The sequence below is a fragment of the Semicossyphus pulcher genome, unplaced genomic scaffold, assembly GCF_022749685.1.
Source record: "Semicossyphus pulcher isolate SPU_LCO1_2020_fin unplaced genomic scaffold, fSemPul1.0.p SCAF_7, whole genome shotgun sequence".
In the NCBI taxonomy this organism is placed as follows: Eukaryota; Metazoa; Chordata; class Actinopteri; order Labriformes; family Labridae; genus Semicossyphus; species Semicossyphus pulcher.
In genome coordinates this window covers 26077941-26092777 of record NW_027211748.1, presented here as the reverse complement: position 1 = coordinate 26092777, position 14837 = coordinate 26077941, and the positions used below count along the sequence as shown (strand labels likewise).

At 43.6% G+C, this 14837-nt stretch overlaps 1 protein-coding gene across 1 annotated transcript in view; it reads right to left on the bottom strand.

The window, feature by feature from the left end:
- Positions 1-14837, bottom strand: part of LOC138611345 (disco-interacting protein 2 homolog C) — a 207564-nt gene that overhangs the window by 104226 nt on the left and 88501 nt on the right. The window contains exon 2 of the mRNA XM_069684400.1: positions 3304-3375. Coding sequence (XP_069540501.1) covers positions 3304-3375 — 72 coding nt within the window. The remainder of the gene's footprint in view (positions 1-3303; positions 3376-14837) is intronic.

Sequence of the window (14837 nt, the reverse complement as noted above, 5' to 3'; positions counted from 1 at the left end):
AACGGTGTAAGAGAGTTGTTGATCTCATTCGGGTTACACCAGTAGTTCAATTCTCTTCACGGCAAACCGACCAAGAGCTTTTTTTTTGTCTGAACACGCTTTCAATAAAATTCTCACTTGGATGCAAGAAAAATGTCTTTTGAGTGATGACTAGGACGTCCCTCTTTAGCAGGAGATATACCTGCTTTTAACCTTGCGTTCGCGTACACAACTCGCTGCCTCATGAGTGTAATTGTTCACTTGTCTATGCACTACGCGTGTTACTGTAGCATCCCCCTATAGGGGGCACATCAGAGAGCTCAGGCCGTATGCAACCATATGTGCAGGATGTAAACAACAGACATGTGACATTCGAGATCACGGCAGAAACAGTGACAGCTTTTGTGTGTTTGATGGACAGAACACACCGTCTGCACCGTCCCCACTCCGTCTCTCCAACATGTTCCTCCGTGCATGGATGTCACGGTCCCCGACTTGTCTCCATTTAGTTTTGCAGGTTTCCACGTCCACTTCTAAAACAGAACTTATCGGTCTCCAGCTGTTTGTCAGGCATGTTTGTCGCTGTGCAGAGGCAACGACACATCGTACAGATGTGGATAATTGTGGACTCGCTCTATCAGCTCGTCTTCAGAACTTTCTGCCACTGTTGTCCCTGCTGCTGTGTTGACCCTGCCTCTACACTGCCCCTACTATTCATCTGCAGACTGCATCTTGCATACGCGTAGTGTTAATTTTTGAGGACGCGCACAGCCGACGCTCCAAACAGACGCAGGGAACGCGGGGCAGGCATCATGCGTACGGGAGCGTGTAGTTAAAAGCAAGAATATGTCTGTTTTAGAGCCGACAATTCGAATCACCTTTCTTCACTCTCCTTTTGCTGTGTCATTGTAGACAGGTGCAGTAGTGCAGGAGAACAGCATGGCTGGCTGCAAACTGAGTCTCAGAAGGACCCTTCAGTGTTCATTGTTCACAAGGTTTTTATCTGGAGCTGAATTATCCCAAAAGCGTCTCCTCCTCTCTGAAAAAGACAGACTCTGTGATTAAAACTGATGAAAAGATTTAATAAACAGTGTTTCTCAGATGCTTTTCGGCGGACACATGACCTCACATTGCTGCGAGCTATGCTATCGCTAGCTTAAATTATCCACAGAGGTCTCGTCCACTCCAAGACAAACTGATCCGGTGATCAAACTATAAAACAATGACTCAAGCAGTTTCACGTTAAAGATCAGCGTTTCTCTGACGTTGGATGTAGAGACAAACATTAGGTAACTCGAAACCCTAAGAAAGAAGTTGGCTGGAAACGTTTTGATGTCTGTGTCTCCATGTGCTGCTAAACTGAAAACAAGACAACAAATAGTCACATGTTGGCGTGAAACAACCAAATATTTACTAAATTGGGAGTTGGAGTTGAAGATGAAAGAGAGCTTTTAAAATTCCCCCACTTCTTCCGTGTTCCTCTAATGTAGTCGTAAAAACTGCGTTTCTTAGAGCGCTAATCGGATTGCAATAATCGGAAAGTATTTCATCTTTCTTTGTGCGCCTGATATTAAAAAGGACAGCGTGCCTGATCTCATAATATCAAAGTTCTCTCTGGGTAAATAAACCTAATCTAGAAAGTGAAACCATGTAAACGTGGTTTACTGGGGGAAATACGCGACTTTGAACACTTAATCAAACCGTATCAGCCTGAATGTACCGAGCACTGCGGATTAACAGGCCTGAGAGCCCAGAGACACACATCACAGGGAAGGAAGCTGTGTTCATGGTGTGTGTGTGTGTGTGTGTGTGTGTGTGTGTGTGTGTCTGATAGAGAGAAAGGGAGTATTGTGTTGTAAAGTGTGTGTGAGAGAAGGGGGGTATTGTGTGTTTGCATGTGCACAAATGTGTGTTACCAGTGCATGGACTGAGAGGGATTGAGCAGTGTGGGGTCATGATACAGTGTGTGTGTGTGCGTGCATGTGTGCGTGTACAGAGGAGTGTGTGTCATCCGGTCCCCCAAAGCGAACTAGGGACGCCCCCCCACTGGGCCTGGATGTGAATACCAAACATTTTCTCCATCCCACACACCTCATTCCTTCCCATAATGCACTTCCTGACATCCGTCCACCCGAATAAGACACACACGCACACACACACACACACACATGCAGTATATTCCAGTAATAGCTGTGGCAGTGCCACAGTGTCTGCTGGTCTCCAGTGACTCTCAGGTCCGGTCCTCAGTAGTCAGTCAAATGGACTTTTACATCCGTTGTGGTCAGAGTCAGTCACACCCATCTTTTGTTTCACCAAAAACAACTCAACCAGTTAATTTATTAAATGTAGAAAGATCAATGAATTAAATTAAATTAATCCAGATCCATTTTAGAAGAACACTAAATCCACGGAGAGCGTATCGGACGTCTACTGGACAAAACATCTAAATAAAATAAGCAGCAGGGACATTTCAGTCCAACAAAGTCTGACAGCAGCCGAGACAAAGGGGTTTTAGTGTCTTTGTCCTGCAGGCTGGCAGGCTGTATCTGCAGCCCGACGGACACAACTCAGGGTGCTTCCACACCTGACAGCTTCGGTCCGGACTTTACTGAGAAAGTCTGGTTCCTTTGGGCCGGTGAGAATGCAAATTCCAACTCTGGTGCGGATCAAACCACAGGACCATGGCCCGCTAGAAAAGACCGGAACGAACCACGCAGCGAGATGAGTAGGGGACAGACGTGGGGAAGCGACGAGGAAATAGAAATATGGGCTGACTAAACGATTTCACAAATGCTTGTTGAAACGAGAACACGGAGGTGTTCAAACTGTTCAGAGAGAAACTGAAGGAGAGTGGAGCTGATCGATCTGTGGAACAGTGTCGGTTAAAAGTAACAAAAGTCTGCGATCATGTTGAGAGTGATTGATCAGTGTGCTCTCTCTCTCTTTGTTTACGTCAGGGAGTTTCCCATGTGGAAATTCTGACAGATCAGAGAGCAGTTACCTCGCGCATCAAACCCTTTGGTCCGCTGGTAAAAGCTGCCGTGTGAACACAAACCAAACTGGAAGCAAAATGCAACATTGGAACAATTTGGTCTTTGATCCGGACCAAACAAACGGGCTTTAGGTGTGAAAGCGCCTCCTTCAGGGTCACACCTGCAGTTTCTTACGCTGCAGTCTGTTATGATTTCTAATGCGGTAAACGTGGAGTGTTTTATACACCTGTCTTCAGTATCAGGGTTTCACAGTGGAGCACACTGAGTTCACCTGTGTATGAAATGTGCTGTGGTTATTACACTTATGTAGCTGAAGGAGAGTCAGCTTTACCTGGTGCTTGAGGGAAGAAGGATCCAATCAGCTTGGTTCGCTTCTTCTCATAGCCCTTCTGTGTGATGTCACCTGCAGGGGAAACACAGAGAGAGAGGCGTTTACTTTCCATGCTCCTTCATCTTAGTTTCATAAGTAATACAGAAGCGTAGTATAGCATAGCGCACGTCGATCATTAGAAATGCATGTTGTGAAAACCTGGACGACTGTTTCAAACTTTATTAATGTTTATTAAAGCTAAAGAACCAAATATATTTATCTCTATTCAAACTACTCCCAGCTGAATAAATGGAAGCGAAAGGTGGAGGCTGCATTTAAATGTTCATGCTCTGCAGAAAAAACTGCAATGACATTACATCTAACCAAACGCAGACAGCGAGAGAGAGAGCAGTCCAAATGATCATATTATGCACACTCATTCTCTCCACTCAACCAAGACCAGATGGTGCAGGTTTGGTGTGTGTGTGTGTGTGTGTGTACGTGTGAGTGTGTGTGCATACATTTGGGACTTAAAGCACTGCTGATGCACATGATTCACCTTTCACAGTGCGACAAAACATGCTGACCGATCTCCTCCAGCTCTGTGATAAATCAGCCCCTTCCTAACGTACCGTCAGCAGATCTCCACACAGCTCAGAGCACGTCTGAATCCTCTTTTATAAATGATTTCTGACTGTGATTTAACCTCCGGGGAATCCCAGCACGAGGAAGTTTGCAGCATTTACAAAGAAAGTTTTAGAAAACAGAGACCGAATATTTTAGAAAAATCACTGGAAAGTAAATAAAAGTCGTCTAACACCACCCGACGTGTACTCGGAATGAAGTAAGACAAACACCAGGAGTCCGCATGAAAGAGAGATGAATCGTGGGAATTGGAGTTTAAGAGCTGACAGAAGAACCACAGGCATGTTTTTGATAAGAAATCAAAAGCAAGAAAGCAGAGATCAGAGATGTGGGCGTCGTCCATCTATATATACAGTCATTGGTTCCCACCTCTTACAAGAACTATAAGAAAGCGTCAACAAGAGTAATAAGAGACAAAGAAGAAGAACAGCTGATAGACAGAAAACCACTTTGACCCTGCTTCATGTCTGTCCTTAAAGTCGAGCTGAAACGGCATTTCGAGAGTATCTAGCTTCCGTATCGTGACGTATTTCCGAGTTAAACAGGATGTTCAGGCGGGACATATCATTAGGGGGATTTGATTTGATCGTTGAGAAGTGGGCGTAGACAGACGTTCTCCACAGCGCAGTAGCTAGCTAACTGACCGAGCGTTCTTGGTGCTCCACGGCTAAATGTTGCAGATTGATTGGTTGAAATTGTTTGGTGCTAGCTTACGTAAGCACGCGTGAAATTTAGTTTTACCGGAAGAAAAAATTATCTGATTTTGATATAAGAATACGAAGAAATGGATTTTCTGTATTTTTTTTGCCTATATTGTCAAATAGATGCACAATATTACCGGGGATGTGATCTAAAAGGATTAAAATGACATTTTTCATTTCACCTCGACTTTTAGGGGGAAATTAGACCCAAGCTGGTGTGCAAAATCAAAAACATCCATTTATGCTGCAAACGATACAAATGTACAAAGATTAGTGTAAAGACAAAATGGTTAAAAGTGACGGCCAGAGGTTGCTAACATAGAAAACATAAAGGGCTTTACTCAGTGATGCACTTTGATAAACAACAGAAAACTTTTACAACTGAACACTTTTTCTGACATTAAAGTGAAAATCTCAAAGATTTCCATGTGAATAAATGTCTGTTAAGTCTCTATCTGTCGCCGAATGAGGTAACACAATGGTGAATGAGCCTATAGCCCACTGATGAAAGCCTTTGCATGTGCAGTATATAGTATTATTATGGGCTGGGTGTCTGTGGCGACTTTAGGGGAAAAAAACATGTGCGGCGCCCAGTTAGTGAGGCGTTTTCCATCAGACAGCAGTGGTTGGTCTGCCAGAGAGGGTAGGCGGAGCTAAGCGGCTGCTTTTCCGCTCTCTGCAAGTGTTGCGAGTAAACAGTAATCTACTATGGCTGAACAAACAAAGAAAAGATGGATGACTACAGATACAACTTCAACAAGAAGTGAAAATCCAAAGAAAAAGAAACAAACTCGACGCTCAGATGAAGCAAACAGTCTAAAGAGGAAAGCGACCGTCAGCCAGGAAAATCAAGAGTTACAACCGGAGCCGACCGTGAACGTCTGGTTAACTGAGAAGTTTCCTCCTGTGATTACTGTTTATCACCATTAGAGGCGCCAAAGAGAACAAAACTGAAATCTTTGCGATAACATCTTCTAAGCTCCTGTGAAGAGTTTTTCGCTGGTTATGAAACAGAGAAATTAATTCTGATGACTCTATATGACCTACAAAAGCAAACCAGACCATCAGCGACAAGATTGATTATTTCTATATAGTTATTTTTAATGCCTGAAGCTGCTGACGGGGGGTAGGTGTCAGACAAAGTGATGAACTGCACGCTGCCTTTGTTACATTTTCCAGGGCAAACATTTAAAGTGAGTGATACATGTGACTGTTAAAGAAAGCAGGATGAGATTTTTTGTTAAAAACACCACTTAACAAAATCAGCACAGAGATAAGAGGTACGGCTTTGTCCACAGGGGGCGCCAAAATCCACACAAACCAAAAGTTCCTCACAGGAGCTTTCAGTGGACTTTCACTCTAACTCTTCCTCTCATATTTGCTTTTGAAACAGTTTAAAACATATATTTCACAGACCACACGCTTAGAGAACCTGAGTAACAAAGCACTGCAACAAAGATGGATTATATTATACCGCTTATCCTGTTCATGGTCGCCGGGGGGCTGGAGCCTATCCCAGCTGTCGTTAGGGTGAGAGGCGGGGTACGCCATCACAACCTTTCACGCTCACATTCACACCTACGAAGTATGTCAATGCTTCATGTTGTGCTTTCTGTTTCAGGCTGTTTATTTAGTTTTTGTTTTGCCTACAAAATCAGGACTGTGTCACTGTATGTATGACAACATGAAAGCAAAGCAATTAAAAGCAAAACGATGAAAATATTCCAATAATTGCTTCATTAAAAAGTTCATTCTGAAACGCTCCCAAAGCCTTAATGTGCCGGTGATAACTGAAACGACTGATGAGCTGCGGAACAATTTCAGCGCGTCTCTGTCTGGACGATGACTCAGCGAAAAGAATTTAAGAGACTGAGAGAGAATCGGAGCGAAGAGCAGAGAGACGCATGAAACAGACCTGAGCGACGCTAAATCTGCAGTGGATTTGTCGAACACGGAGAAAAGCTGTTTGCAGGGCTGACTTGACAAATCCTCCTTAAACACACAAACATAATATGAGACTAACCGGCTCGGATCAAGAAACCCACTGTGGGCACGCACGTCATCAGTTATGTCAGCGCTCTGTGTGTGTGTGTGTGTGTGGTAGCGTGAAGGCGAGGCACATGGAGATAATTAGCATCTCTGGTAGGGGAGCTAACAACCCCGCAGAGAGAAAGAGAAAGCTGCAAAGTCTTCAGATTGAGAGCAGAAAAGGAGACACCGAGGGAGGCCGAGACACAAGGGAGAGCTGGAGGGAGGTCTGACCTTGTCTTTAAGATACTAACTTACACACACACACACACACACACACACACACACACACACACACACACACACACACACACACACACACACACACACACAATCCATCTTCTTGACTTAATTTGGATTTTATCAGGAAAAGGAGCCAAAGTGAAATGAACAGCCATCGAGCTCGGTGTTAGCAATCTCCATCCAATCTGACAGCAAGACAGGCAGTCACTCAGTCCGTCAGTGAGTCAGGCTGTTGGTCAAACAGTCCGTCAATGAGACAGGCTGTCTGTCAAACAGTCCGTCAGTGAGACAGGCTGTCTGTCAAACAGTCCGTCAGTGAGACATGCAGTAAGTCTGGCTGCTAAAGAGCACCAGCTGTGGGTGCGTGCACACTTGTTTTTCTTTCTGATTGAAGACTTCACGTCCACCGCTTACACACAGTGTGATCTAACACAGTCTGTTTACATGTGCAGCAGTGTTACGTTGCAGTGTTTCATTATGAACAGCATACTGTGAGTTATTTTTAGAGATTGAAGCACAGACTTTTATTTTGAAGCTAGCGGGCTAGCATGTCTGCGAGCATGTCGTCAACTTTCTTCAGTTCAGTTTGAATGAGTTTACAGTGAATAAAAAAAGCTCTGACACGTTAACTTAGAGGGAAATGTTGTGGGGTGTTAGGTGTGAGTCAACTTTCGAGGGATGGAGATATTGACATTACTTTGAATTTTTAATTTAAGGGTAAAGTGCAAACTGTGTCCAGGCCAGGAGCACCTATCCACTGCTGTGAACACAACATGGAATATAAACAAGCACCTGCGAAAGCAACATAAATAAAGACACAAAGCTGGTATCGAAAGACCCCCGGGACCAGAGTGATGCTCGAGCTGAGTGTATGCCGACCCCAACCACCTTGCTTTTCAACAACAGGTAACAAAAGCAGAGATTAACCGGCTTGTAGCATTGTTAAGTCGAGGAAATGTGCCCGTCTCTACAGTAGAATCGCCGTCTTCCAGAAACAAACTTGTCAAAATACAGACAACTCCTTTATAGGATGGTGATTCGTGCTGATACGCGGGCATATGTAAGATTTAACGTTATATTGTAAACTGGAAATTATGCGACAATGCATCTCATTTAAGTTGCCATTCGTCACATGCAATCATTCAGGCACAATCACAGTGATGACTCTGGGATGTAACGCAAAAGTAGTGTAACAAATTACTTTCCACAGTCAAGAAATGCATTACTTTTTTTGAGTAACGACCCCAACACTGGTTATTGATAAGCTTAGGTTTGGGCCAACTGATGATGTCATCATTCATCTGCGATGGCTGACAGATAGCAACCAATATCAAAGTTGCAACCTGATTTAAATACATCATCTTTCCCTTCCTCTCCTGCAGCTATCCTCTTTTTTTTAATTCAGAACCATTCTGCTCCTTTTATTTGTTTACTGCACACCCTTAACTCCGGTTAGCTTACTTCCTTTATGTTACAGCGTTAAGTGCATGTGCAACAGAAAACCTGGTTTCTTTTCTCTAATTGGTGCTTTTCGTCTTTTTTTAACTTTGTAAGTACAAGGTTTGTTTTTAAGTTACACAGAAACTGGAATTATCCTTTAAAGAAGCAGCAACGCCTCCATTCTACGACGAGGGGCGAGGATGAAGAGGATGTTGATGAAGATGAAGGGATGAACATCTTTAAATAGAGACAGGGGAAGAAAGAAAGGAAGGATGACTCAGGCTCCGCTTTTCCTCCACCGCCTGCTTCCAAACTCTTCCCTCCCTCCCTCCCTCCGTCTGACTCCCTGTCTCTTTCTTTCTGCTTAAAAGACTGTTTTCTGGATGACGTTACCATGCTGTGATGAGCCAAATACATGCAACAAAAGCACACACACACACACACACACACACACACACACACACACATCAGAGCAGTTTAGCAAGAGACTTGGATGAATCCTTTGACTTCAAACTCGCTGAATCACACAAACAAAGCTGGAAGTTTGGTCACTTTGACCCAGACAGGAGATAGAAGCGTACAATTCGAAAAGACCTGAGCTGCAGAGGTCGACGCTTGAATCCATCACGTGTTCTCTCAGTCTTAAGTTGCATCCTCAGGTATAAGGAATACAATGAAATACACGAGCCTGGATGTAACAGATGTTACCGTGTGAGACAGTTGAAAATCAGTACACGAGGGACGATTCAAGTCGGTACAATGAACAATGCATCACGATGTCGGCCTCTGACTTCTCTTGTGCGACGTCATTACGTCTGTTGCGCCTGTAGCTGAATACAGCGAACAGACAAGATGTGACAGGTGAAGAGCTCGCAGGCCGGGGATACGGGCTGCAGCTTTGTTTATTCAAAGAGATTTTCCTTATTTCTGCTGTAGTGCTTTTTATATTCTAAATGAGATTTAAAAAAAGGTTTTTGTTTTTCAGTTTCACTCATTACAAAACAATGCAGCTATTCTTTTTCAGCAAGTGCACGACCTCAAAATAAAAAAAGGATGACTTAACATTCTATTTGAAACATAACAGAAAATATATTTAACATTTTTCATTTTGTGATATTTTTTTATAATTTGACTTTAATCTCATTCCCTTCAAAAAAGTCGTGAAAAAATTGCACCGTGAACCAGAATCATGAGCGTATCGTTACATCCGTACAATCAAATACAAATACTTTTCAGTCACTCAGGCTGCTGTCACGCCTAAAGTCAGTTCGTTTGGTCCGAATCAAAGACCAGATTGTTCCTTCAGTTTGGTTTGCGTTCACACGGCAGCTTTAACCAGCGGACCAAAAGTCCCGATGCGCGAGGAAACTGCTCTCTGATTGGTCAGAATTTCCACGTGGGAAAACTCCCTGAAGGAAACAAAGAGAGAGAGCACACTCCTTTCGTACAGGGAGCAGATGGAGACGCGTCGTCCATCTATATATACAGTCATTGGTCCAAACAAACCAAAGCTGTCGGGTGTGAACGCACCCTGAAGTTCATCACCATCTAAGGAACAATTGGAGTGTTTCAGCAGCAGACAGCCGTGTTCGAACATTAAGTCCAAATCAAACAAACTTCAGTAAAGTAAAGGTAAAGTAGGAAGTATATTAAAACAGTCAGACACATGTACATTTCTTACAGCACACCTGCATCTCTAAGTGTAAGTGCATTAGCGTGTTGTGTAACATGCAGCAGCCTCTCTATAAGCTCCCTATAAATGATTGACACTCAGTCGTATGCATACTGCAGGCTGCGCCCTCTGTGACTCTGACGTCAGGCTCGCCTGCTCTTAAACTTGACCCTGATGTCAAACACTGTTCGCATAAATCTCTCCTTTATGCACTTTACACTTCACCTGCTGGTGCCACTAAGGTCGCTATGGCAACCGATGATGTAACATCCTACAGATTATGTAATGACTGCTTTCATCTTATCTGAAGGAGCAGCAGCGTGAGAAAGTCTGACACCGAAATCACTTTTACGTTTCATCTCCGAGTGAATTTTGTGATATTACGACATCAGAATGGTTGCTCATGTTTTTGTGGGATGTTCAAAAGTCTTTCATGGCCTTTTTTTGCCTCCTAAATCCAGTCAAAAGAAATCAGTCATGTTTTGGATAATTCTTCTTTCTGAATTTGTGTTTCCACCTTGACTAACCAAATCTTTCAGGCTTCGTGGCTGCAAATGTATAAAAATCGAGGCTGAAATAAATGCTGGAAGAAATCAACCAATCAATCACAAATGTTCAATGCTGCAAGTCCCAAACCCAAATGTTCCTGCACCTTTAGAAGATGTTGATTTCTAAATGACACTGCGAGGGATCACATGTAGGTAAAGTGTCCGGCTGTCACACAAAAGTAAAGCCTCAAAATACAACTCTGCTAAATCATCTCCACACAGGGAGAGAGTGTGTGAGTTAATTTGTAGAGAAACAGCAGGGCTGAACTGCTATGACCATATACAGTCAGGGAGAGAGAGAGAGAAAGAGAGAGAGAGAGAGAGAGGGACAGGAGTGCTAGCAACGAAAATGAGTGAACAAGAAAGAAGCATGGGAAAGAGTGACACTAGTAAAAAGAAGCAGAGAGATGGGGAAGTGTAGGGCCGAGAGAGAGAGAGAGAGGCAGAGTGTTGTATCCATCCAGCACCTAAAAAGGAAACAGTTGATTTTATTGTTTCCACACTGCAACACTAGAGAAGAGGGGGGGGATGTTGGGCAAGTAAAGAAGTGTTTGAAGAGGAGAGGGAGAGAAGGAGTGAAGGAGAAAGAAAAGATACAGAAAAAGAGAAGAGGCCACTGTAAGCTGACAAAGCAAAGAAAAACAAATATTCTAACAGATATTTTTACACTTTGCGAATCTGGAAATGTTTGTGTAACGATCATGAGCCTGATGGGAAACGTGGTTCCACTTTGGCTTCAACGCCTCACACAACAGGTGTGGCAGGGAGGCTCCGTCTCAAAATGATACTAATCACTGTAATAATTCAGTTTCTTTCATTTTACAAATATCATGCAGGTATCGTAACTATTAAAACCATCATTATAAGCAATAACAACAGTGATTTGGCTGCTACAGAATATCTTGTTAAATAGACCCTAATTTTGCACCGATATCACTTATCACTATAACTAAATGTTCTCAGAAGGCGTCTCTGCGTTTTATGTTCTGAAATGAAGTTTACATTTTGCTCATTTTAGTAAGGCGCAGCCGGGGGGGAGGAGGGTTTTCAGTTTGGGGACCTCAGAATTTCATCTCTGCTTTTTTGCAGATGATGTTGTCCTGTTGGCTTCATCATGCTGGGACGTCCAGCAGGCATTGGGGCGGTTTGCAGCCGAGTGCGACGCGGTTGGGATGCGAGTCAGCGCCTCCAAGTCTGAGGCCATGGTTCTCTGCCGGTGGATTGTTCCCTCCGGTGAAGGAGATCAAGTATCTCAGGGTCTTGTTCACGACTGAGGGTAAAATGGATCGTGAGATTGACAGGCAGCATCAGCAGTAATGCAGGCGTTGTACCTGACCGTCGCGGTGAAGAGGGAGCTGAGCCTGAAGGCAAAGCTTTCGATTTTTCAACCTTCACCTGTGGTCATGAGCTGTGGGTAGTGACCAAAAGAATGAGATCGTGGATACAAGCGGCCGAAATGAGTTCCCTTCGGAGGGTGTCCGGGCTCAGACTTAGAGATAGGGTCAGGAGCTCGGAGATCCGGGGGGAGCTCGGAGTAGAGAGGCTAGAGAGCCAGTTGAGGTGGTTTGGGCATCTGGTTAGGATGCCTCCTGGGCGCCTCCCTTTGGAGGTTTTGCGGGCACCCCGGGGCAGACCCAGAGCTCGCTGGAGGGATTATATATCCTGTCTCGCCTCGGAATCCCCCAGGAGGAGCTGGAAAACGGGGATAGAGGGACGTCTGGGTCACCTTGTTGAGCCTGCTGCCACCGCGACCCGACCCCGGATAAGCAGGAAATAATGGATGTATGGACATTTTAATAAACATATAAGCTGATATAGTTCAATGTTTACAGGTATTTGTATTTTCATTTATTCTTACTTTTATACAGTTCTCATTCATTGCCGTAACATAACAAAGAAAATGGAAGGAAACCAAATACAGACACAATCACATAAACACACACACACAGCTTAGAACCCACAAACACAAACACACATTAACACACAGTTCAGGCAAGAGGAAACGCCCAAGGACTCCCCCGAGACAGAGGAAAACACACACACACACACACACACACACTGCAGGTTGTGTGTGCAGTTGGAGGCAGCAGGTGTTTACAGTAACAACACGCTGAGTCAGAAGCTGAAACTCTCCTCCACACAGGTCGAAACACACACACAGAGGAAGCAGCTCATACAGGCACATCAAGCTTGTTTGTCACGACACATTTGAACTTTGCGTTACATGGTTTTGAATTTCATCACTGTCAGGTGGAAACACAAGCCCAGTGATGGTGCGTTTTACGTTGACGTTTTCTTTGGGTGGAAAAACAGTAAAAAGCTATTAAAGGCAGCTCCTCGTGGATTCCTGAGAGGAGCTTTAGAGTTACGACTTTTTTCCCTGTTCTGTCCTCTTTCTGCCTGATGTTCCTGTTTAACATTTCCAACTGTAGATGCAAAAAGAAAAACAGAAAGAAGACCACATAAAGCAAACATCTTCCCCTCCTCTGAGCCATAGACAAAGAAGGGAGCACACGACTTGTCAAAGGTGCTAAAGTGACACATTCCCGCCTCTGGCTGTCGTAAAACTTGAGACAGGAGCTTGTAACCGGTTTTCCTCATGGCACACACCAATTATTAACATATGTAAGTCAGATTTCAAGACACAGTTTAAATAATTTACAGCCATCTTGTGCTCTCCTGGAAAAACAGAGCTAACTGTGCCGGCTTTAGTTCCAGTAAAACCATTACACACTCAGAGAGAAGGTTATGGTGGAAAGTCCCCATCACGGTTTTATGATTGAGCGCATGAAGCAGTCGAGGAAATGAGCTTGTCTGCGACGTGTGGCTTCATTAGTGCAGTCAGTTCATTAAAGTGCAGACTGAATTAATCCAGTTCATCAGACTGAAACGTGTCAGTGAGAAAAAGAAAATCAACACTGTTCAATGTTCAAAGATTTTCATGGAAGTAAATGTCTGTTAAGTCTCTATCTATCGTCGGATGAGGTAACACAATGGTGATTGAGCCTATGGCCCACTGATGAAAGCCTTTGCATTTGCACTATTACAGACTGGGTGGAAGAAATCACAAGCAGCGCCCAGTTAGTGACGTGTTTTCCATCACCCAGCAGTGGTTGGTCTGTCAGAGAGTGTAGGCGGAGCTAAGCGGCTGCTTTTCCGGTTTTCTGCAAGTGTTGTAAGTAAACAGTAATCTACTATGGCCGAACAAACAAAGAAAAGATGGATGACTACAGATACAACTTCAAAAATAAGTGAAAATCCAAAGAAAAAGAAACAAACTCGACGCTCAGATGAAGGCAAACAGTCTAAAAAGGAAAGCGACCGTCAGCGAGTAAAATCAAGAGTTACAACCGGAGCCAACCGTGGACGTCACACATGCAGCACTGTCTGGATATCTGGGAAGTGTGCTCCCGCAGTTACCTTTGATCGCCACAGGTGCCGCCAAAGAGAACGAAACTGAGATCTTCGAGATTACATCTTCTACACTACTGATATTTCTACAAGAGTGCTGCCACAATAATACTACTATAACCAGCACATATAATGCTGTCATCACATATAACACAACAGCTGCTTATACTACTCCTAGTGTTGATGCTACCTCTATTAAATGTAATACTAATTGTACGACTGCCATAGAAGAAGCAGTCTGATATTTTTCCCAAGTAAGAATTTCAAAATATTACAATAAAAGTAACGCAAAACCTAGGGGCGGTTTATAAGCAATAATCAGGCGATTCGATACGTATCATGATACAGGGGTACGATTCAATATGTTGTGATACATTGCAATAAGCAGCAACTCTTGTCCTTTTCTTTAGCAAATCTCTAAAATTATTCTACCACACTATGTCAGGTCCTTCTGTTCATAATCGTAGCTATGAGTGGAATAACACACTCCCTGGTGTAACATGTAACAGTCTCAGAGGGGGGAGCACCTGTTCCTTTATCTTGTTATAACTGCACACATCCCAGTGCATTACCTTAATGTGCAATATAATCTCTTTCTTATCCTGGAGAAGGTGCAAATCATAGTGGTGACAAACACAACAATCACTTTAATAAATAATCAGCCTTAACTACAGCATGGTCCAGATTACAACTTAAAACAGTAGCGACGCACAGCAGGAAAAGCTGAAGGCAACACATGGCACAGCACTCACAAGAAGAACAATAACATGACATATATAACACAATGTCTCACTCCCACTACTAGCATTACTACGGCTACTATAAATGAGATAACATGAAAGTGAGTCAGGGTACTAGTTAGAGCTT